Below are 25,514 nucleotides of genomic sequence, written 5' to 3' on the forward strand. Positions count from 1 at the left end.
TTCTCAACCAGCTATAAAATATAAATCAAATGCCTTTTCTGTCCACTGTCAGCCACCTCCACCCACTCCTTGTCCTCAATCCTCAGACAAATTGGAGCGCGTGCCACGATTTGCAGGGGGAAAATCAAACTCAATTTCGCAGTACAATGAAGTGAGTTTTGGTCTTGTCATGTCCACTGACATATTGATCCCTCGAAGACGGGAAAGATCAAAATGTCCTGGATTTGTGCTTTTATAAATACGTATGTGTAGAAATGCAATGTGTAAATGGAGGACAATATCACACTTACACAGTTTTACAAAGATGCAAGAGTTGTAGGGAGCTAATGTTATAGAAGAGGGCTGTGATATAAACATCACTATTTCAGAGGTCAGTTTTTTTTTTTTCCCTTTAGAATTACAACCCCACAAGACAAATGGTCTCCTAACCCAGGTTCATTTAAAGTGCAGCTGATCATTTCACAGCTAAAAGGAATTTTCACTAAGAAGGAACAAATTTTAAAAAGCCCACACCCGATCTTGGCCCTTTGTAGAATTTATGTCAGATCTATAATGCAATAAGCCCAACACTCCATCAAACATTCTGTATGTAACATGAAAGGGGACTAAGCCAAATCACTTACAAGTCCGTGTCTGTGGATCACAAAACGCAGTGATTACAGCCTTTGTGAAACATACAAAGACCACACGTATTCGTATCTATAGATGAAGCTTTAGGAAGCAGAACCAATTTTTCATGAGGGGATGATGAAATTGTTAAGAAACACCGTAAATACCCTAGAGTCTAGTAAGCTAAATTTCCAACTCAGTAGGTGGAAGAGGGGAAAAGAATGAAGAAATGAATCTGTGATTTCAGGTGGGCAGAATTTCAGTCATTATGACAGCAGAATGACTTCTAATGACCACGACTACAGAGACGGTAAAGTGCACTGCAGCTCCATCGGGCCGGTCACTGCCTACGCACGTTGTCCTAAACTTCATATAAAACTGCTGCCAACACAGCTCTGCATGACAACATAGCAGGCAAACGGAGGCAGAGACTGGTGACACTGCCCATGAAAAGCCCATGCAGGAATTGGAGTGGGAAAAGAGCTTCTTCATTGACCCTAATCTCAAAGCTTTCAAAGTAGAAGGAGCTTCTCCTTTCGCACCACCTTTACAATTTAGGGCAATGCCTCACATTACCATATTCTAAAGTAATTACCTGCGGTAAGCAAAGATAAATTCATGACTAATTACGCAGTCCTTTATTGTGAAATCTGAAGTAAAATTATTTGAGGTAATTTTTTTTTCCTTTTTTTTTTTTTTTAGTCGACAAGGGAATGACTTTACTTCATCAATCAGTTTGACGAAAGTAATGATTTTCTTAGAATTAAAATTTGTTGAAAGCTCTAAGTATTTCATTTTTTAAGCTAAGAAGCATGTAGTTAATGTCACAGCTAATACATTTGTCAGTCTGCTAATTTTCTTTTTCTATTAGAATAAGTAAACATCAGCCCTTTTTAAAAGCATACTATTTACCATGTGTCAGGAGCAATGTAGGGAGAACTTATTTGAAAATCATGAGGTAAGGCATTATGAAATGAACAGGAATAACAGGGAGACAATGAAGAAGAAATGTGAAAGGGAAAAAGACATTTAACGATTTCAAAGCAATGGTGTGGTGTGCACCTCACATTGAGAGGGGAGGGGCAGCATTTAATGGGAATGATTAAAAAAAATATATAAAAGCAAGCCAAAAATTCAGGGCAGAGATCCTGGAAAATACGAAGGAAGAGATGGCTTGTGAGAAACAGCTCCAATAAAAACCGACAACAATGGAATGGTAAAACAAAAGAAGGCTTAAGAGTGTACCAGGGAAATAAAAGAAAATGAGATTGTGTTCACGTGGCATTATATCAGAGAATGGGTCTTGTGATTCGAGCATTATTTGATGGAGAAGGTGCAGAGAAGTACAACTGACTCTGTTCGCTTTAGTTTAAAGACACTCATCTATGCTACATTATCAGATTTTGTTTAAAGTACCTTTAATACCATTGCAACTATTAATAGAAGAAAACAACAACTATTAAATAACAATGCTCTTTATTCCATCTATTGTGGATGCTCTTCCTTTGGCTGTTTTTGTTCTGTTTTGTTTTGTTTTATTTTTAAGAGAGATTTTTGCTATAGGATGTGTGTACTCACCAGAGAGACAGAAAATGAGAAATCACCCACCCTCCCAGGGGGGATGGCCATGTCATAATTCCTTCTCCTCCATTCTCCTCTAGGGATCTTGGACATGCACATGCATAGGGTCAGCATGAGTTTCAAGTCACTGGGTATGGGACTGGAACCACAGTTGACCATGTGGGAGTCCAGCAAAGTAACTATTATGATATATGCTGGTCCCTTCGTTCCGTGTTTTAAAGAGTGTGTTTATTTCATATGTGGGGGGTGCCCTTGAGAAGTTATCACTATGTCGTGATGTACCCTGTGGCCTTCCAGACAGCCAGTACCAGGGATGCACCTGTGGCATCACCACAGAGTGTTCGGGTCAACCTGGGATCTCCATTCCAGGACTCCCACATGGCCCTAGGACCATGTAGCATCACCCTTCCACCTATGTCACTGTGGTTGGGCCAGTTCTTTCTACAGTAAGGTTTTTTTTTTTTTTTTAAATTTTGCTATCATACAGCTCTGGAACACGGCATGAATTCAAAACTTGTGCTCCAAACTAACCCTCACTACCACAGTAAAATTTTCATTTGAAATAGCCTTTAAAATATCATAGGACACATGTTTAATAAAAATTAGTTATTGTTAGTGGTTGTAGTTAATTTGTCATATATCCTGAATACCAGTCTCTTGGTTGGTATTGCAGTAGGAAAAGCAGTCAGAAGACCCAGGAAGCCTACCCTTGACATAGTAATTTCACTACATGAATTTTCTTGCTTCAAGTGTTCCTGTATCAGTCAAAGACCTCAGAGTTTCTGGGCAATATAGAGTAGCAGGTCCTTTCCATAATGTTTGTGTAGAGCATGTAAGTATAGTGGGTGGAGGAAGGGGCTTGGGCATACAGATGTATTTTAAATCCTAGGGCTTTTGGGGGGTTAGAGGAGCCTGTGGAATGAAGTCATGACCTGGACTGAGCCTAAGCCTCCCAAGCAATGTGCCTCCCTAGCAATGGACTCCCCCATGCCTCTGCAGTCTACCCCACTTCCCAGGGGATGCAAGCTGAGCATCCTTACTACACGTCACATACATTTTAAGAACATCAGGGGTGACATATGCAAATTAACTAATATGATGCTAAGAAAGAATCAGATTATTCTTAATATTACTATATTGTTAATATTCATATTTCACAGGCTGTCTTACTTTTCCTAGGTTTTATAGTCATCATGAGGCTTATGTACTAATGTACTGACTGACACTGCTGTAGGCATGAATCTGAGAAAATTACCCAAGTGTATTTGCACAAAGTAACTTAGCCAGTCCAACTATTTGTATGCAGTAAGAAGGCTACCTCTGGTTATAAAGAAGTGCTGAAATGTACCATCTTATGTCTGATACACTGAGATTATTTGGGATTGTTCTAATACTTTGAACAATGTTAAGTACTGCATATTTCTTTATGTATTTATTTCTCTAGTGAACTATCATTCATCTATCTAGTTGTATTTTCATCTCATTTTCTTTCTTTTTTCTTCTTTACCTCCTCCTCCTCTTTTTTCCTTTTCCCCCTCCTTTCTTCCTTTTTCCTTCTCCTTCCCTTTCTTCTTCCTTTTCTTTTACTTTCTCCTACTCTTCTCTTCCTCTACCCTGACCTCTCTATTCTTCCTTTTTACCCCAGACTCTAACAAAAACAAAATGGGCTCCAGCTCTGGTTCAGTCCAGTTGGCCACCAAGTGAAAAGTAAGTGCTTTGGGGCCAGCAGGTGGCGTGGTGGTTAAGACACTGGACACTCCCACATGGCCAGCCACGCTTTGAGTCTTGGATCTGTTGGCTTGCTTTCTCACTTTCCTTCTCTCTGTGTGTGTGTCTCTCCCTGGTCAAATTAAATTAAATGAATGAATGAATGAATAATTCTTTAAAAAAAATAAGTGCTTCATTGGAAATCTGGGGCTCTACTTATCCTTGTCATCTGATATTTTTCAGAAGGCAACATAGATTTATTACTTCCTATCTAAATTTTGGTTTCTTTATTCTAGAATTAGGAAGTTCAACTCTACACTGCTTCTAACACTCCATTCTGACCCTGGTAGTCTAAAATAAGTAAGAAGTCTTGGAAGATGTCTATTAAAAGGCACAAAGCAAGATTATGAGATTAAATGCATTTCTCTAAGAAGTGGTTTTACAGATTGTTGTAATTTTAACTCTAGCCTTAAAACCTAGCTTTAAATCTGAGAACCCATATGGCAGAGTGAAGAGTCAGGAAATCAGGAATATTTTCAGTATTCTCTGGTTGGCATACACACAGTACATATTATAAGTGATAGACTGGCATACAGGATTCATGGATAACCTCAAAAAGGAACAAAACACATGTCCAACCAGTTAGTTGCTTTAAGGCAGATAATGAAGAGCTGTACTCAAACAACAGTAACAGACATGAGCATATTAGGCTTGAAATAGATATTGGAAAGCTACATTACCTGTATGCCTTTTTAGGCACCTACATATGCATGTAAGTAGATGCACCAATGATAATAATTCTAAATGTGAAAAAAATGTGTAGTTTACCTGGCTGAGATAAAAGCGGTGTGTAAGGGACTTTCGGTTCTATTGCACTCATTGGTGGAGGTAGCAAAGGGTTGGCAAAGCTGCGAAGTGGATGGGTTGGTCGAACACAAGCTGTGGGGATGGTTCTGCTCGGTGCCTCCTCACTGCTAGGATGTTCAGGTTGAGTTGGAGGCAACATGGGCGGTTGTTGGGTGGTTGGTCCTTCACTCACCGCTATAAGAGAGACCAGAAAAGCCATTTAATATTTCAAGACAAAGCTTATTTTCTCTTAATCACTTGAAGGGCCTATGATCAGCTCAGAGAAAGATGGTAGACTGTTCAATCTCTGCTCCAAGTTAAGGACACCATCATTCCTCTATTATCATATATGGAATATGATAGCACTTCTCCTTTAAACAGAAGAAGTAGATCCAACAGGACAGGGATCTATCTTTTAGGAAGAATAGTACAATATATTGAGCTCTGACTATATTGCCTGAACTGTCGGGCCCTGTAATCACAAGTGATGAAGCAAGAAAAAAGAGTTATTTCTCTTTTCCTAAGTAGCATTGGCAGTGAAATTCAATGTACCAAACCCGGTTACAGCTGCATTATTATCTACCAGCCAATATGCCAATTTTTCTGTGATTTAAACATGCCATGTCAACTGTCAAACAAATCAGTGTTACAGGGTGCTCAGAGGCAGTGCTAATAAAATGATACAAATAATAACTACTATCATTATCTTCCATAACAAAATAGAAGCACATCTATCTAAAAAGTTATATGAGAGATGACTCTGCTAGAACAAGTTGCCTGAATAAAGAATTGCAGTTTTTTCCTCTTTGGTAGGAAACCTTGTAATTTTAAGGCAGATTACTATAGTTGAAGAGTTTCTCACATAGTCATTGTGACAGCCTGTGGGCATTTGGACAACATTGTATATGGAAATACACCTTTTCTCCAGAGAACACAGTTGAGTCAGACTAAAATATTATGAAGGCAGTTTCTCTTGCAAAGAACCTGCCACAGAGCTTTAACTATTCATTCATTTTCAAAGTCAGCAGGTCCAGGTTAAACTGTACATCAAAAGAACTGCATAGTAGATTTAAGTGTCAATGAAACAGGAATATTTCTTAAAAAAAAGTTTTCTTGGGAAAGTAGAACAAAAAATGCAGTGCTAAAAGATAATATCCCACTTTTGAAAGAGAATTTTTAACTAGGAGATATTTCAAGATAATTAGTTTGTGAGATCATTTTGAAACAATTCTCTGGGAGGCTTGATCAGGTCAGTAGAGGGCAGAGGAATTGAAAGAAAATCTGATAATGCTAAAGGGAAAAGAGAGTAAAGATACACAAGATCAAGCCGTAATATTAAAGATATGCAGACAGGAAAGGTGTTTTCAGAGGGCATTTGCACTTATTTTTCTTCTATATGCAAAAGGTCTTCTAGGTCACTGGAAACCTCCCATGCACAGATGGAGATGGAAAGATACAAGGCTGACAAGTTGTAGTCATAAAACAACCAGGACCAAAAGTCCGGCAGAAACTTGATAAAAGATATATTCAAACAAGGGAAAATAATCAAGACAGTAAACTACAGAGAACCCCGAGGGCAAGGGGATTTTGAATGCAAGTATCTTCAGGGTAGGAAATCCTATCAAAAAAGATGTGGACACTACTGAGGCGATGTATCACTGGAGTCTTGGCTTGGAGGCAGAGACTGGAGGATCTCTACATAGTGACAGCCTGTCAAAAAGGAGAAGAAAAAATGAAGAAGCAAAGGAGGAATTGAAATGCAAGCAAAATCTCAAAGCCAAGGTGTGGGGTTGCATGGAAAACATTAAGACACGTTCTTGGTGGTGTTTGCTCTCAGATAAAGGTAAGGAGATGAAGACTTCATGTAGGCATTATAAAAAGCTAACTTGCAGGCCAGCGAGTGGCATGGTGGCTAGGGCACTGTGCAGTTTCTGTCCCACACTTTCTCAGTTTGCCTCTCTCTTCCACAGTGAGCGCATTCATCCTCTATAAAAAAAAAAAAAAAGCTAAATTTGCTTCTAAGATCATAAAGGGGAGGTGAACAATTGAATGCTTATATGTTTGTAGCCAATAAGAATTGTAATGAGATTGTTGAGAGTATAGTTCTATTTATTTATTTATTTTAGAGGAATGTTTGCTATAGGGCACTCGTGTTGACTGGAGAGACAGAGAGAGAAAGAACATGCAAAATTGCCCCCTGGGAGGATGGCCACATATCAATCCCTTCTCCTCCATTCTCCTCTCAGGATTTTGGGCATGCAGTGCCTGGCATGAGTTTTAAGCCACTGGGTCTAGGACGTGAACCGCAGTTGGCTATGTGGTCTTGAACCTCTGATTGCTGGTCCCAAGGCTCAATTATTTAGCTGATGGCCAACAGGGGCATCTTTTTGACACTGGTTGAGAATAATGACATGGGTCCTGTGCTCATTCTTAGTCTCCACAAGAGGATCTACTTTAATGTAGGCCTCCTTTCTAGCACTTGTTTCAAGCCACAGGTCTCAAAGGCCACTTACGAAATGAGGTTGCAGAAATTGCTTAGCAGAGAAAAACAGGCTCTTTTAGGAAAGAGCTCTAGAGGTAATCCTTGGATAGAAAAAATTATTCATCTCAAGATGTCTATAATCTCATGGAGGAAATTCTGGAGGACTTAAAATGCTTGGGCTTTCAGTTGACCGAGGGTCTCTCTATTCCTCTGTGAACTGCAAGTCTCACAAATGAGATTCCTCAGGCTGCTTCTCTCTGATCTATTTTTATCTCCAGTGGGTTGGTTTTTATTAAAGGGTACATGTAACCACATTAAAAATATCTGTCCAGGGAAAGAAATTTCACAACTTTCCTTAGAAGTCTGCCTTAGGTAATTCTCCCCTATTGAAGATGGATTGCAATTAATCTACATCATACCTTAAAAAAGGACTTTAGCCATTAAAGGAATAATAACATGTTTGTGATCTTGCCTTCCTTCATTTTTCTCTTTTTATTTCTTCTACAGTTTCAAAATGAACGATCTATGTTAAAATATTACTGCGATCATAAATTTAATAAAACTTACATTTTTAGATTATGTTTATTGGACCGAATTGATCATGACTCATTGTTTGCATGTACTGAAAAACCACACAGTACTCTGTAAATATGTTCAACTACAATATGTGAATAAAAAATGAATGCAATGGACGAGGTATAGGGTTTCCACAGACAATGTATAATTCTTATATTTTAGGTAGAGCAAAATAAATGCTTCTCAGCACTGGCTGACATTTAAGGAAGTGAAAACTCTTAAACAAACAATAGCAACTGTTCCCCCAGAGAAATACTTTCATTTCAGATGAGCCCATTTAGCTAGTTCAGGCACCAGCTCCAGGACACCTGTGTGAAACAAATTGGCTTGGTGACATGACATTTAGCTGTGCTAAGTGCCCTGAAAGCAAAGAAAAGCTCCTTTCACCCACAGAGTGCAGCCTCCCTGCAATTCATAATGTAGAGCAAGAACCAAATACGTGATGATAAGGCACTCATTTTCAGCTGATAAAATAGTCTGAATTCATTGTACAAACAGCATACAATTACACAGCAGAGTCAAATCTCAAGGCATTTTATAATAATTAATGTCAACACACATAAATAATTGCTACAGAGTAAGTGGCAAAAATATTGCAAAAATGGAAATGAGGATTTTTCTTCAATGTAAAACTGCAATATTTGATAGAAATATGTCATGCTAGTAGCTCTAAGCAAAGACTTCAAGACATGAATATCTCTTAGGGACCCAATTCACTCATTCATCTGAGAATAGTATCATGCAGTATTTCTGAATAACCTTAGTTCTTCACAGCCTGGATTGAAAAGGACCTAGAGATGATCCATAATCTCAATTGTGTTCCTGATTTTATCTAGGTCAGGTTCAATTTGTTCGTTGATTTCCAGTTTTGGGGAGAAATGGGGCAGAAAAATAGCATGGATAAAATTGAACAGCTTTTCCACTAAGACCATGCTGGATCTGAAAGGAATAGTAGAAACTACTTAACTTCCTCTTCTGTCACTTACTTGTTGTAGAGATGAGTAAATGTGGGCACCAATTTTGTAATAATTTGTAGAAATGAAGCCTAAGGGGTCAGCATGTGGCTTGGTGGTTAATGGCATTGGACTCCTACATGGCCGACTACGGTTTGAGTCCTGGATCTGGCAACTTGCTTTCTCACTTTCCTTCTCTCTCTCTCTCTGTCCCTCTCTGGTCAAATTAAAATAAATAAATAGATAAATAAATAAAATAAAGTTAAATAGAATAATTCTAAGAAAGAAATTTTTTAAAAAAGAAATGAAGCCCAAGACAATTTGTTGAAATTTTCCAAGTACTGTGCTGTTCACTGTTCCTAGCTCATTTGTCGATAACTAAGTACAGAATGCAGTTGCTTGAGAGGAAGTATTTGTTATCACAATTATGTAAATCTTTATAGATGGGTCAGCAAATGTGTGTGATGCAAATGTACTATTAATACATCTTTTCTTTCCTTATGGTTGGAGAGAAGTTCAGTTTTGTTTGTGATTTCAGAAAGCAGCAGGTTTTGGGGGCAAGACTTTCGTGATTCATCTCTTGTAAAACACAAAGGTATTTCAGATAACTTTGGAGGAATCAGTCTCCACATCTGACAAAGTTAACTTTTTCTTTTCCTAAGAATGCTTTTCTCTGTTTCTCAAGGTGACTAATAAGACATCTCCATCCAAAGTCATGAAATGTTTTCTGCTTGAGAGAGAATGGGGATGTTTAGTATTCTCCAAGGCATTTGAAACCAATACTGAGGAGCTGAAAAACTGTGGCTGACAGTGACTTAGAGAATATTTAGTTTCTTGAAAAAGAGGTGCTTATTTATTTATTTTTCTTTCCTAAGCAATCGTTTGGAACATATATTAGATCCTATTCCTTTTACATTTCACATACATTTCTTAAAAAAACACTTGGGGGAATGACAATACATATTTTAAAAATCCGTAAAGTCTTGGCCAGGAGTGGAATGTTTATTGCCTTGTGATTTATTTTTTTATAGAGATATTTTTGCTGTAGGGTACAGCTGCTTGCTTGAGAGACAAGAGAGAGAAAGTGAGAAATCACCCCCAGGAGGATGGCCACGCCACAACCCCTTTCCCTTCTGTTCTCCTTTTAGGATTTTGGGCAGGCATGCACACACACCCAGTGTGAGTTTCAAGCTTCCAGGTCCAGATTCAAACTGCAGTGGGCCTTGTGAAAGGCCAGTGCCTTAACCACCATGTCACCTGCTGGCCCCTGCCTTGTGGTTTCAGATAAGGTTAAAAAACTACCAAGAATTTGTTAAGTATCCTTTATTATAATCTTTTTGTATGTAATTTCATAAAATTGTTACATATTTTATATTTACATTATATTGTATTTTATATTATATAAGTTAATATTATATTGTATATAAGTTAATAGTTATATATTATATAAGCTAAAAATTACATTTGTAGTGCTTGGTTTTAAAGAAATTATGTACACAAAAAATCTACTTAAAAGACTAAATGTTTAGGGACCAGCAGTTAGTGTAATGGCTATGTTACTGGACTCCCATTTAGTCGACCGCAGTTCAAGTCCTGGACCTGGCAGCTTAAACTCACGCTGGGTGCATGTGCGTGCGTGCCCAAGATACTGAGAGGAGAATGCAGGAGAAGGGACTGTGGTGTGGCCATCCCCCCTGGGGGGTGATTTCTCGCATTCTCTCTCTCTCTCTCACTTTCTCTCTCTCTGTCTTTCTGGTGAGCGCATGTGCCCTATAGCAAAAATCCTCTCCAAAAAAAGAAACAAACAAACAAAAGACTAAATGCTTAATTAACTAATTAATGAATTTCTATTAGATTTTATTAGTTTTACTCTTAGACTTTATTTTTCAGACACTTTTTAGGTTCACAGCAAACTTAAGCAAAAGGTATTTCTTGTATACCTCCTGCCTCCACATACAGTCACCCTATGACCAAAATCCTGTACCAGAGCAGAGTAGTATGTGATACTGAATATCTTTTAACCACAGATAAAAATCAGATTTCATACCAGACCATTGCTAGTTTTCTTTTCCATTGAACTTTAACTTTTGTAATTGTTTTTCCCATGATCCAGTTAGAGACAGCTCCACATGCTGCATGCGCCAACTCAAGAGAAAAAGAAAGAGTAAATGGGATGTTGGGCTTCAGTGAACAAATTTTCAGAAGAAGACTATGCTTTTACAAGGGGAAAAGAAATGAGGAACACACTATGAATAAAAATAAATAATTACCAATAAAAAAGTAGTAAGCTTTGGCTTGTAATAGTCATACCGAAAGGACTCGAAAAAAGTCATTCTGCGTCTTCTCCTCATACTTCCTTTTAAATCAGAGAACATAGATGAAATCTAAATACTGTATAGACAATGATTCATTGAGGGGAAACACTAAATTAAAACTAGAGATTTCTTTTTTCTGTTTGGGGAGAGTTCATTTCCCAAGTGAGGAAGAGATTTATGGGTTCTGAATTCTATGACTGGAATTATGTTTCTAGTTGTCTTGGGATTTGGGAATTTGGGGTTGTTAGGCTTCCTACTTGTTTTTCATTTAATTCTCACACAGTTTGGGGGGCTATTTTTCTTTGAGTTTTTGCACACAACTCTATTCTATAGACATGAAGTACAGTGAGAAAAGGGAAAATAAATCTAATTCTCCTTTGGCAGATCTTTGATGCCTTTTAATTCTAACCTTGCTACATAGAGACGATTTATGATTTCTTAGAGCTGTCCCTGTTGGGTTGGAAAAAATATAGCTTACCTCACAAATATATTTTATTGCTGTTACCATCATATCTATTAGAAAACATACTATCTCACATGAGATGCTGAGTCACCTGTTCTTAACTAAGAGATGAAAGCCATAACATCGATTTAAAAATGCTGTTCTCAAAGAATAAAAAAAGATAAGTGGCACAGGAGACATCATCAAGGTGTATATAATAGTTAGAGTCTCCCTCCATCTCCACCTTCCTTCAAAAAAACTAAAATACTACTCTGGAAATCTTTTCTAACCAAGAATGAATCCTTAAGGCTAAAAAGGCTAAGTGATTAAAGAAAGCTAAAGCATTCGCTAAACACTGGTTCATCAGCAATCAATAACATATATAAAAATATAACCAACAGATACTAAATAGGATTATGTTGGGTAGTGTCATTTGAGTACTAACTTCATAATTATGAGAATCTATCATTTTAAATATCTAACACAGCATAGGTCTTTTGTTCTTGTTTTTTTTGTTGTTGTTGTTTCACTTTTAATAATTGTTATAATTTTTGACTTACATATAATTGCTGTATACCTTTGTGGGATACGGTGTGGTTTTCCAAAGCATGTACTGTGTACATAATCAAATCAAGGACATCAACATATTCACCATCGTCAACATGTATGGTTACCTTGTTCTTACATTCAAAACTTGCTCTACTGCTTATTTAAAAATGTATATTAAATTGTCACTGACCTTCTGCACTTTATTGTGCTATATTATTGTATAACCTATTCTGTTTTCATATATTCTCCCTCTTTCCCACATCATAGATTTTTAAAAAGAATTATTTTATTTATTTATGTATTTATTTTAATTTGACCAGAGAGGGACAGAGTGAGAGGTGGAGAGAGAGAAAGTGAGAAACAAGCCACCAGGTCCAGTACTTGAACTGCAGTCAGGCATGTGGGAGTCCAGTGCCCTTAACCACCACACCACCTGCCAGCCCCCACTTCACAGTTTTATGGAACCACTTGATCTGACCCTCCATCACCCTTCATATTGTCAATGGACTATGCCATAAAAAGACTCCTAAGGAATCAGTCTAGAAGCACATGAGCTAGGACCCAAAAGACAGACGATAATGCAAAGGGAAATTCTAGTACAAAATTCATAGGCAAGTCAACCTCTCTTAGGGAGAAGAAAGTCAAAATGCTGCATATTTCACAATACATTCTTACTCTTATTCATTTTTTTTTTTTCAATTAAAAGTAAGGAAAATGCATTACACTGACTTCTTCCTGCTCCAAAACTTCGGTCCACTGACAGTGTTGGGAATGGCACCGGCCGGAGCGTGAACTGCGGGTGTGGGTATCCACACGTGGGAGATGGGAGGATTCCTGGGTACTGGGCACTTTCTAGGGTTGGCACAGGGATGGCGCTCACGACAGCTGCAAAACAAAGATGTCAATAGGTTTTTTGAACCCTGTGTACCTGCTTACTAAGCACAAAGAATTGGCTAAAATTTCAGATCCTCACATCCCATATTCTTTATAGTATCATACAGGTTTCCTTACTTACCTCTTTTCACAAATCTCTTTGCTTTAGAAAAGACAGCTCATTCCTCAAGCAGCTTACCATGGAACACTATGGTTTAAAACTTCCCATGGCTCCAAACAAAGAAACGATTAAGTCACCACAGACTACTATAATGTTTTAGTCTTCTTTTTCCTTTCTTCTAGAAATAAACCATGACACTAGATATGTTAGGTTGATCATAAATCAAGTATATTGCGTAGTGGGCTGAGGAAGTGTTGGGAATTTTTCATTAATTCTGTGAAAGAATGTATCTGCTATTGGGAGATGCTGCAGAGAGAAAGGCACAATGTATTCTTGATACTCACATACATGATTTATCTGTAAATAGAAAGCACCTTGAAATAGTCAAAGCAGTACAGGTTACTGACATATTATTTTAAATATAACTAAATGTTTTCTGGGAATATCAACAAATTTTAGTTGCAGTGGCTGAAACCTAGAGATAAAAAACTTACACAATATCTTCTAGGTTTAGCCAGTATTGTTCAATTCTGCTCTTCAACAGCACTCAGTTATATCATGTCATTAAATATTTTTTCCAATTGCAGTCAATCTTCCTCTTATAAAATGTTTAGTATCCCCTAACTCTTGTTCCCCAAATATAAAACTTATGCCAGCTACTGGAATGGTTAGTTTTGACGGTATATTCCTAATAATGAAATATATACGTATATATGAATTTTTAGTTGCACCTTAATGTCAGTCACTGGAGTTCAAGATGCACATATATACACATATATACACATTTACCAAAGAAAATTTTTTCAGCATCAAATTCCTTATTTCATGAATAACTTCATAATTAATAATACAAATTAAATTGCATTAGTATAAATCTATGAGAAACAACACTTATAGATTTTTTTACATTTTCTAACTTGAAATACAAATCCATTACATTAAATATATGACACTTTAAAGAAGATGCTTTGGGTAAACTAGTTTTTTTTTTTGGTTTTGGTTTGTTTGCTGGTGAGAGACAAAAAGAGAGAGAAAGTTGAGAAATCATCCCCCAGGGCAGATAGTCACACTGCAATCCCTTCTCCTCCATTCTCCTCTCAGGATTTTAAGCACACATGCACATGTGCCTGGCTGAGTTTTAAGCCGCTGAGTCCTGGACTCAAACTGCAGTCATCTACATGGGAGTCCAGCAACTTAACCATTATGCCATCTGCTGGTTCTGACAAGAAACTTAAGAATCAGAAATTCAAACTAGAAACAAGTCAAAGGATTATAAATCCTTTAAAGAAGGAGGTTATCATTTTGTTGTGTTTATGTTTCTCACAATATAGTGCTAGAAATACTTCTTATTTTTGAGTGAGTTTCTCACAATATAGTGCTAGAAATACTTCTTTTTGAGTGAATTTATAAAGAGAATATCCTATGAATAATATTTACAAATCTGTCACTTTAACCTACTAGACAAAACAAAAATGGTTTAATCTATTATTTAATCCCCTGGAGCATTTAGTTACTATAATGATTATGATAATGCTAATAATGACAGACTCAAATGTATAAGGGTCATAAAGGTTTCTTTTTTTTTTTTTTTTTTTAAGTTGGCTATAGGAAGCATGTGCTCACCAGAAAAAGGCAAAGAGGAAGTGAGAAAGCACCCCCTAGGAGGAAATGGCCATGCTGCAACCCTTCCATTCTCCTCTTGGAATTTTGGGTATGCACACACAGTGTCCAGTGTGTTTTTCAAGGTTCCAGGTCTGGAATTTGAACCACACTGTTGGCCATATGGCATCCAGCCATCTTAACTGCCACAACACCTACTGACTGAAAGTCTATTTCTATATAACTCACATTCTCAGACTCTGAGGCAGTCAATTGAATTTCATCCATCTTACTGATCAAACAAGATCACTGCATAATTATTAAGGTTGATGGCCAAGTGACTAAGTATTTTTTTTTTGGAGAGGTTTTTGCTATAGGGCATGTGTACTCGCCAGAAAGACAGAGAGAGACGGAGAGACAGAAAGCGAGAAATCCCCCCACGCCAGGGGGATGGCCACGCTGCAATCCCTTCTCCTCCATTCTCCTCTTGGGATCTTGGGCATGCATGCACATACGCCTGGCGTGAGTTTAAGCCACCAGGTCCGGGACTTAAACCGCGGTCGGCTACATGGGAGTTCAGAACATAGCCATTACACTAACTGCTGGTCCCACAACGTATTTTTTGAATTTGACAATTTTTACTTGTAAATACATGTGACAATAATCCCCTTTAGATGTAGAAGGCATCTCCATCATAAATTGTGCATATTTTCTTAACAACATTACTATATCACAATATAAGCAATGATATTAGTAAACACTGTTTTACAAAGCATTTAGGAAAAAGAGTTTCATAAGTATCTTCTGGTATAGAGCCAAACAAATTTGGATGGAGAGACATAAAATAATTTGGCAAGCCATAGAATCTATAAGTTAGAGAACTTAGAGAACCCAAGAGACTAAATTTATATTCCATTTCTAAGTCTTTCATTACTGAAGGCAGAAATTTTATCTTCTAATATTTTTGCATTTTAGCCACTGACCTGCTTACAAAGGATTTGCAAATAATAACATTTCTTTAAAAAAATAATAAACTTGTTGTATGTTTCTGCATCTCAAAAATGCTCATTATTTTATTTCCTAACATGAAATAGAATAGACAGTATTCTAAAGCTTTGGTTTTGAACTATTTTGATGCATGATTCATTTGAAAGGGCATAGAAGTCTACATTCGCTTACAACAAAAATAATCACCCAAAAGTAAATTGGATAAAACAGTATGTATTAAAATACTTTTTGATATTTTTTTCCCCTGGATGTCAGTTTTGAGAGCCAGAAACACACATACACAGACACAAACACACCCACACATACACACAGGCTACAACTGAACACATTCGCTGCACTGCTATTTATGTAAAACAGCTCAGAGAGCAATATCATCAACTATTTTCAATAAATCTCTGCTCTGTGGCCAAATATGACAAGAAATCTGTTCTGACACAGCTTGCTGACAATTGAATTTATATCTGACACTGATGTACAAAGATTTTTCAAGTAGAAATTCCCTCACCAAATTACTTAGCTCCCCAAACAGAGCACTTTGATATTTGAAAGTTTTTACAATGTCTTTAAAATGTTGGCACTAAATATGACCTATCGGAAATCTAAAGTGAAGTTTTTTTTTAAGCTACAAATTAAAAAATAAATAAAACCTTCCTTAGACATTTCTCAACACGGTGCTTGACAGAAGTAAGAGATTTCTTGAGGAGAAGAGAGGGAGGCAAATATAATGGTAAAGACAATTGCATATTGAAGTAAAAAGAGTTTAAATGAACTCTTTACTCTCTCTTTACTATCTGTTTTGTTTTGCAGTGACTGTATACAACCTGGAAATTTGGAAATTTAGTGTCTTATCATCCTTGATAAATATTCATATCTTCTTCACGATTTCAGGTGTTCTTTGACAAGCAAGTCACAGAATGGTATCCACAAAGTCTTTAAAGGGCATTAGAAAAGAACTCGCATTCACTGCTATGGTTTCACTATGTCCCGCCAAAACTCATGTGTTGAAATTTGGCTGTAATAGCATTATGAAGGAGGAAACTCAATTTGACTACGGAATTTAGTAGTGGAGCTTTTGGGAGGTAATTAAGATTGACTATAAGGTCATCATAACAGGGTCCCCATGATTGAATTCTTGTGGTTCATAGGAGAAGGAATGAGACCAAAGAGTAATATGGATGTGGAGGACACAGATGTGCTATCCATTTGTTTGTTTGTTTGTTTTAAGAGAGATATTTTTGCTATAGGGTTCACAGTCTTGTCACAGAGACAGAAAGTGAGAAATTACCCCCCGCCACCATTACAGGGGATGGCCATGCCTCAATCCCTTCTCCTCCATTCTGCTCTGGGATTTGGGGTACACATGTAGATGCACTCTGTGTGAGTTTCAAGCCACCAGGTCCAGACCTTGAACTGAGGTTGACTGTGTGGAAGTCCAGTGACATAACCACTAGGCCCTCTGTTGGTCCCAACATGCTACCTCTTTTCTGCTCACCATGTAATGTTTTGTACCACCTTGGGACTCTGCAGAGAGTCCCCCCTAACAAGGAAATCCTCACCAGATGCAGCTCCTTGACCCTGGACTTTTAAAGCCATGAAATAAACAAACTTCTATCACTTGTACTTAATATATGACCAAAACATTCACAAGTATGTGTTCTGTAGTTATTCTTAACATAGTGATAAAGAGCCCGAGCATTGAAGTCAGACTGCCTGAGTTTATTACCTAAAATTCTTTACTTTCACCAGCTCTTTGCTAGATCCCTTCTTGATTATTTTATGGTTTGAGAAACTAGGAAACAAGGTATTTCTTGCCTTGTAAAATCCTCACTGAAAACATGATTCTGTACTGCCTACAGGCACCTTAAGAAAAAAGTTTTGCTGTAGAGTACCAGAGCTCCCTAGACAGAGATAGGGAGAGAGAGAGAGAGAGAGAGGAAGAAAAGTGAGAAAGCACATCTCCGGGAGGGTGATCACACCACAGTCTCTTTTATAATCTCCTCTTGGGATTTGGGTACACACACACAATGTGCCTGGCATGTTTTTCACACTGATAGTTCTGGGACTTGAAATGTACAGTCTGCTAGGTTGAATCCAGCAGCCTTAACCACCATACTACCAGCTGGCCCTACCAGCATCTTTTTGGAAGTTAAAAGTCATATCTTGACACATTCTGAAAAATTCTACTGATCTGCTGATTTTGATAATACAACAAAATTACTAATCAATTAATTTTACTCGACAAATTATTTGTTTATAGAATTACCAAAAAACAATCTCTGTGTTTTCAGTGCTCACTTATTCATCACTGTTTTTAAGACTATTCTTATATAAAGTCATTGCATTGCAGAGAGCATTGCTCAAAGCTTATAGCACTGTAGGGCTAGAGAGCCATAAAAAGTACTGCTTTTTGCAGTTATTCACATTAAGAGAAGAAAGGAAACACGATATTTAAAACTCAAGGAATAAAAACTGATTTTAATATCATGATTAAATTAGTTGTTGGAATCATATATTAGGCAACAATATCATTTCATGCTAATTGAAATAAGCTTTGAACTCTGCTCCTGGTCCCTGCTTCCACAGGTTCAAAAAGTTGCAAATTTCAATGCTTTGTTAGTTCAGCCACTAGAGCAATCATTTTCACTCATCACTTCTATGAGAGCATTTTGGATTGGTTGTGGGCATGCACAATGGCTGTAGGGTAATGGAACACATGCCCAGCCCCTGAAGCCTATTGAACTGAGACCAGTCTTAGAATGCTGGCTTCTCACACGACATATGTAAGGCTCAAATGAGGATTCTGAGTGGGATCATGTGTCCCAGAGACTAGGGGTGTCCTCTCACAGACCAGTCCCTGTCATTGACCATCTGTGAGGAGTTAGGCCTTCTGATAGAAGACCATGATAATGACGATGTGATATGCCAAATGGTGCACGTTCTTGTATATGTGTTTTGGTGAGCACATTACATGCTCATATCCAAGAGCAGACTATATCTAAGACTGGAACTGCTGGATTAGAACATCCTTATATGTGAGGTAAAACTAATGATATAAAACGTGTGAGGGAACTTCAGAAGTTTGTGGAAAATGAAATTAAAGTATAAATTTATTTGGGCACAAAAAGTTCTTGAAATCCAAGCAAAGATTTTTTATGATTTATATTCCCATAACTTTTTGAGGGCCCCCAGTGCACACATTAGCTGGTAATTAAAATGTAATAATAATAACAACAATCAATTGCTGGCTATTTTAGGGGTCCCATTCACACAGAGTTAGGCACTAGGGCTTTCTGGTTTGTTTATTTTTAGATTTTTTGCCATAGAACATGTGTGCTTGGTGGGGAGGTGAGGTGGAGAGGAGAAAGTGAGAAACTATCCCCCAGAGGGATGGTCATGCTGCCATCCCCTCTCCTTCATTCTCCTCTCAGGATTTTGGACATGGGCATGTCTTGGTATGTTTTCCTATCCTTTAAGTCTGGGACTCAAACCACAGAGTTGGCCATGTGAAATCCAGTGCCCCAACCACCATGCCATAATACTACGGTTAAGAGCAGGCTAATTATTTTAAGCACAGAGAAACTCAGGGCTCTGGTGGTAAGGCAGCACAGTGTGATGAATAGAATAAGCACAGGTTTCAGGTTTAGACTCTAAGAGCCTGGGTTTCCATAATTATTCATTGGGGATACTACATTTAAACTATACTTTAAAAATAAAAAGAATAAGAATATGAACCATATAAGACATACAGCCATTTTTAGTTTTGGAAGACCAGTATACCAAGCATATCACAGAGATTCATAGGTTGGCCAGGTGTTTCCTGGAGCAAATTGCTTAAGTAGTCTGAGTCTCTGTGTCCTATGTATGAAATGAAAATCTTCTTACCACAGGATAATATTGTAAGGATTAAATGAAATAATGATTAGCAAGATATCTACCGAGTGAATGGCACTCAAAAGCGCTCAATACGTGATAGATTTTGTCTCATTGCTTTCTAAGCCCATTATTTCCTTTTCTGTTTAATGAATAGTTTTTGTTGTTGTTATTTGGTTTTGGTTTTTTTATTTTTTTTGTAGCTTGCAATAAGGCATATGCTCTTGCTAGAGAAAGAGAAAGGGAAAGTGAGAAATTCCCTCCAACCTGCCAGGGGGATGGTCACACCACAATCCTCTCTCCTCCATTTGCATCTCAAGATTTTGGACACACACATGCCTGGTGTGATTTTTTAGAAATGAGGTTTGGGACAAAAGTTGCTCAGTCGACCATGTGGAATTCAGCCACTTAAGCTTTGTGTTATCTGCTGGTTCATGAAAACAGTTTTAACCGGTCTCAATACATGGGAAAATTTTGTTAGAAGACATTCTACTTATAGGTGAATAAAAAAAAAAAGAATCCTGAAACACTGATATATTAAAAACACACAGAAGGCATTTCAGAACACATTTACTTATTCATTCGATTTGATAGATATTTAAAAGCACGAGTACTGTGTTAGATACTAAGCTATACAATATGTGAATACAAGGATAAATTAGATATATTATCTCCCTATCATGAAGTAATTCATAACCCAGTGGAAGAGAGAAGATTTGGACTTGAATACCTAAGCATATAAAGTAATGCTATGTGTAATAAATGTTATTTGGATATCAAAAAGAGGCCATTATTTCTAGATGGAGTACTCCAAAAAGAATTTGTGAGAGCATGATTATCTGTGCCGACCTTTGAGAGACACATAAAAATCAGTTAGGGTAAACTATACAATGAGTCTTTCTAATAGGGACAAAGTATGTACAGGAAAAAAATAAATGAAGGGCAATAGTGTTTGTGGATTGGCAATTAGACTAGCTTGGCAAGAGTCTAGGTTATGTGTAAGGATATGACAATAGAAAACTAAGTCCCCATCTGATGTGTGAGGAGCTTATAGTATTGGTTGTTGCTTTTTGTCTTTTTGCTTTTTATTTTCTAAGCAGACAATGGGAGTCACTGGAGAAATTATGGGTAAATGCCATTTTTAATTGCTTTGGGAAGAAATCAGGCAAACAGGATGTATGAGTCTGAAAGATGCTAGAGACAACTAATATGAAGGACGAAGCTGTGTAGACAGTTTAGATGTGAGGTCATATGAAGAGAATAACGTATGACTGTTGGGATGGAAGAGTAACCAGGGATTTACAAGATATTGAGAAAGAAAAATCAATGGGATACAGGATTTACTGGATGAGGAAATTACATATGGAACAGAAAGGCCCCATAAAGCTTCGGAAGCACAGTGATTTTCTTTCTTTTTTTCTAAAGAAAGCTATAGAAGACTGTCTCGGATAGAACTTAGTTACAAGAGTAAAAAGTTGCTAGAGGGGGATGAAAGAGGCAGCTAAGGGCACAGTGTCTGTCTACGAAGTGAAAGGTGTGAAAGAAAAACGACAATAGCTTCGAAGAGTATCACAGCTACCAGCATAATGATTAGGAGCACAGAACACTGAAATCAGACCTGAGTCCAAATTCTGACTCTCCCACTTGTAGCTGTGTGACTCCAAGCTAGCTACTTACATTTTCTAGGCTTCATTCCTGTCATCAGTAAATCAGGTATAATAACAGAGTCCCTAGTTTGAGCTGTTGGCATTCACTATAAGTGCCATGTAAGCTTTTGCATTTATTATAGTAAAACTGAGAGTAAGAAGGAGTTTTCAAGTTATGTGACTGAAGTGTATTGAATGAGTGCCTACCACATGCCAGGAGTTGTTCTGGGTATTGGGGAGACAAAGAGTTCAGATCTGGCAAAAGCCCTGCCCTCATGAAGATTATATTACAATAGGGAAGACAAACAATAGATAAACACAAACATGGTAGTGGAATGGTGATACTTACTAATAAAGAGCTATAAAGAAGAACTAAGAGCATAGAGGGTGACCAGAGATGCTATATAGGCAGTGGTCAGACCACTTATAAAGGTGGCAGTCCAACAGAGACCCAAATGAACTGAGAGATAAGCTATGCAATTATCTATGGAAAGAGATTCCAGGCAAAGAGAACAGCTGGTAGGATGTGCTTATTAAACAAGGAGGGGAGAGGCAGGATACATAGTTGTAACAGATCACAGAAATCTGTAGCAGATGAAGTGAGGAATAAACCCAGAAGCTAGATCACATGGGGTCTTGTACAACATAGAAAAATTACCAGATTTTGTTCTGCATGTGATGGGAAGTCACAGAAGGGAAAGATGATCTAATTCATATATTGAAGGACTAAAGTATAGACAACTGATTATCAGCTAGGTTTGAAACAGAAATCTTTCTTTTCCGTAATTCCCGCTTCTCATCTCCAAATCACTGTGCTACTTCCTCATTTCTATATATGGTACTACTGTTCATCCACTTGTAGGGGAAGTACCAAAAAAAAAAAAATCCAAATAAAACAGAGACTAGGTATAAGTTACTGCCATAGTTTAGTGATCTGTAAGAGGTAGAGGTGGCTTGGTAAAGGCAAAGCAGTTAAGATGAAAAGCCAAGTTTGGGAACTACAGGATTCAAAGAAATACTAGATGTGAAAAAGTCTAAATAGAGAAGCATGAATCTTGAGTTTCTGACCACAATGAATGGTCAGACAAACATTGGGGAAGTTGAGTTGACAACTGATAAGGAAGTTGACATGGCTTCCAGAAAGGGATTTAGACTAAAGATACATTTTGGGAGTCAGCAGTATGTAAGTAGCATTAAGATTATTGGTGCCAAATAACCTTATCTAAGATGATGGTGTAGACAAAAGAAGAACCCTTACCTGGGAGAGAAGAAATGGTAACAAGGGAAGTCACTGCCTCAGAGAGAAGCACAAACATATTAACTAGATTTTATGAAAGGATAAGGAATTATTTTTGAGAGAGAGAGATTTTTGCTATAGAGCATGTGCACTTGCTGGAGAGACAGAAAGTGAGAAATTACCCTCAAGGGGGATGGCCATATTTCAATCCCTCCTCCTCTATTCTCCTTTCAGGATTTTTGGATGCACACACATGTGCCTGACATGAGTTTTAAGTTGCCAGGTCCAGGACTCAAATCACAGTCACCTACATGGGAGTCCAGCAATGTAACCATTATACCACCCAAGGATCCTATTTTTGAATGTTTTCCTTTTCTAGGTGATGAAAGAAGAAAGACTACTAACAAGGGATAGAAAGGGAGAGAGATATTAAAATCTGAAAAATAAGAACAATTATAAAATGGTCATTCACCATATGAAGTGAAACAATGAACCACAAGAGAAATGCAATGGCATTTCCAAGTGCACAAGAGAGCTCACCCTGGACTTGTGAACCGAGGGGAGAGGCAGGATACATAGTTGTAACAGATCACAGAAATCTGTAGCAGATGAAGTGAGGAATAAACCCAGAAGCTAGATCACATGGGGTCTTGTACAACATAGAAAAATTACCAGATTTTGTTCTGCATGTGATGGGAAGTCACAGAAGGGAAAGATGATCTAATTCATATATTGAAGGACTAAAGTATAGACAACTGATTATCAGCTAGGTTTGAAACAGAAATCTTTCTTTTCCGTAATTCCCGCTTCTCATCTCCAAATCACTGTGCTACTTCCTCATTTCTATATATGGTACTACTGTTCATCCACTTGTAGGGGAAGTACCAAAAAAAAAAAAATCCAAATAAAACAGAGACTAGGTATAAGTTACTGCCATAGTTTAGTGATCTGTAAGAGGTAGAGGTGGCTTGGTAAAGGCAAAGCAGTTAAGATGAAAAGCCAAGTTTGGGAACTACAGGATTCAAAGAAATACTAGATGTGAAAAAGTCTAAATAGAGAAGCATGAATCTTGAGTTTCTGACCACAATGAATGGTCAGACAAACATTGGGGAAGTTGAGTTGACAACTGATAAGGAAGTTGACATGGCTTCCAGAAAGGGATTTAGACTAAAGATACATTTTGGGAGTCAGCAGTATGTAAGTAGCATTAAGATTATTGGTGCCAAATAACCTTATCTAAGATGATGGTGTAGACAAAAGAAGAACCCTTACCTGGGAGAGAAGAAATGGTAACAAGGGAAGTCACTGCCTCAGAGAGAAGCACAAACATATTAACTAGATTTTATGAAAGGATAAGGAATTATTTTTGAGAGAGAGAGATTTTTGCTATAGAGCATGTGCACTTGCTGGAGAGACAGAAAGTGAGAAATTACCCTCAAGGGGGATGGCCATATTTCAATCCCTCCTCCTCTATTCTCCTTTCAGGATTTTTGGATGCACACACATGTGCCTGACATGAGTTTTAAGTTGCCAGGTCCAGGACTCAAATCACAGTCACCTACATGGGAGTCCAGCAATGTAACCATTATACCACCCAAGGATCCTATTTTTGAATGTTTTCCTTTTCTAGGTGATGAAAGAAGAAAGACTACTAACAAGGGATAGAAAGGGAGAGAGATATTAAAATCTGAAAAATAAGAACAATTATAAAATGGTCATTCACCATATGAAGTGAAACAATGAACCACAAGAGAAATGCAATGGCATTTCCAAGTGCACAAGAGAGCTCACCCTGGACTTGTGAACCTAAATACCATAAGTATTTAGTGTAAGTATTCTCCAGACACATGCAGCTGTTAGGGCACAGGGTAAGCACTGGTGAAGTTGCTGACTTATCCAAGGATGGATGAGTCTGGTTCAGGTACATGTGATGGGGAAGGAGGGCCATGAGAGATGGAAGATAATGCATGATTATGGATTTAAAGTTGAGTTTGGATCCCAACAGAACTGAAGAATTATTAGCAAGGGGGCAATAAAATAACTGAGCAGGAAACTAGTAAGGTGTTAGAAAGTGGGTTATTATAAAAACCATCATTTTGTATTGGTTTGGCATGACATGGAATGAATGAATTAAGGTGGGAAGAAGCCAATATTATTGCAGATAATATAAAGGAATAACAGTTCAAGGTATCAGATGGATTATCTGCATGAATATTATAATTACCAAGATTGATCATAGACTTAATTGGAAAGGAAGTGATCCCCAAATGTTAATATCTTCAGTGAATACGGGAGGATGACAGAAAACTTCAACAAGAAGGGGGTAGCAAATATCTAACAACACTTGCTTCAAGACGGCAAGATTACTTAAGTGTAAAAATTGAACCTATTTTTTTTTAAAGCTATGAAGATAGTATTAGAATAAGAGCAGTAATACTATTAGAAATTTCAATTGTTACATAAATTCATATGTTTTCCAATCTCTTAAATATGTAGCCATCTGTTTTCCAACACAGACCATTTGATTATATACACAAAATATAGCAATTACAGAGAAGATGCTGACATCTAATTATAAATGATCTGGTTTTAGTCATTCTTCATTATTTCTATTTGCTCAGAAAGTTCAAGGAAAACTAATTATTTTTGATAATTTGATATTTTATAGAAAAGATACAAACAGAAGGCATTTCATTTCACTGTGGTGCCAGCCTTTACTCACCAGGGTTGTTGGACTGGGCATCCATAGGGATCATGAGCTTGGCTCGGGTGGCTCGCCGTGCAGCCAGTGACCTCTCCAGAGTGGACAGGGAGCTCCCTGCTTCCTCAGTGTCTTGACCTAGAAATAATACTCTTGAGAAAAGTACCTTCTTCAATGATGCAACACTGTATACATTTATAGTTAGGCATTCATTTGTCTTTTTTGTCTTACAGATGTCTGAAATACTAGTATCTACTTTCTGGTTACCCCAGTAATACACTGTTATTGTACAAACATTAATCAAGTGAACCATAACCTCATTACTCACAAAGAGCCACTATTTATGGAGTGATACTTATAATTTTGACATATTGTGTGTATATGGGAAAGGGGAAAGGT

At 37.5% G+C, this 25,514-nt stretch overlaps 1 protein-coding gene across 1 annotated transcript in view; it reads right to left on the bottom strand.

Annotated features, from left to right (window-relative positions):
- Positions 1-25,514, bottom strand: part of DCC (DCC netrin 1 receptor) — a 521,919-nt gene that overhangs the window by 36,535 nt on the left and 459,870 nt on the right. The window contains exons 20-22 of the mRNA XM_027769938.1: positions 25,137-25,253; positions 12,790-12,945; positions 4,726-4,938 (exon numbers count right to left, since the gene is read on the bottom strand). Of these exons, the coding sequence (XP_027625739.1) occupies positions 4,726-4,938; positions 12,790-12,945; positions 25,137-25,253 (486 nt within the window). The remainder of the gene's footprint in view (positions 1-4,725; positions 4,939-12,789; positions 12,946-25,136; positions 25,254-25,514) is intronic.

The sequence above is a fragment of the Tupaia chinensis genome, unplaced genomic scaffold (assembly GCF_000334495.1).
Source record: "Tupaia chinensis unplaced genomic scaffold, TupChi_1.0 Scaffold000098_2, whole genome shotgun sequence".
Lineage (NCBI taxonomy): Eukaryota > Metazoa > Chordata > Mammalia > Scandentia > Tupaiidae > Tupaia > Tupaia belangeri.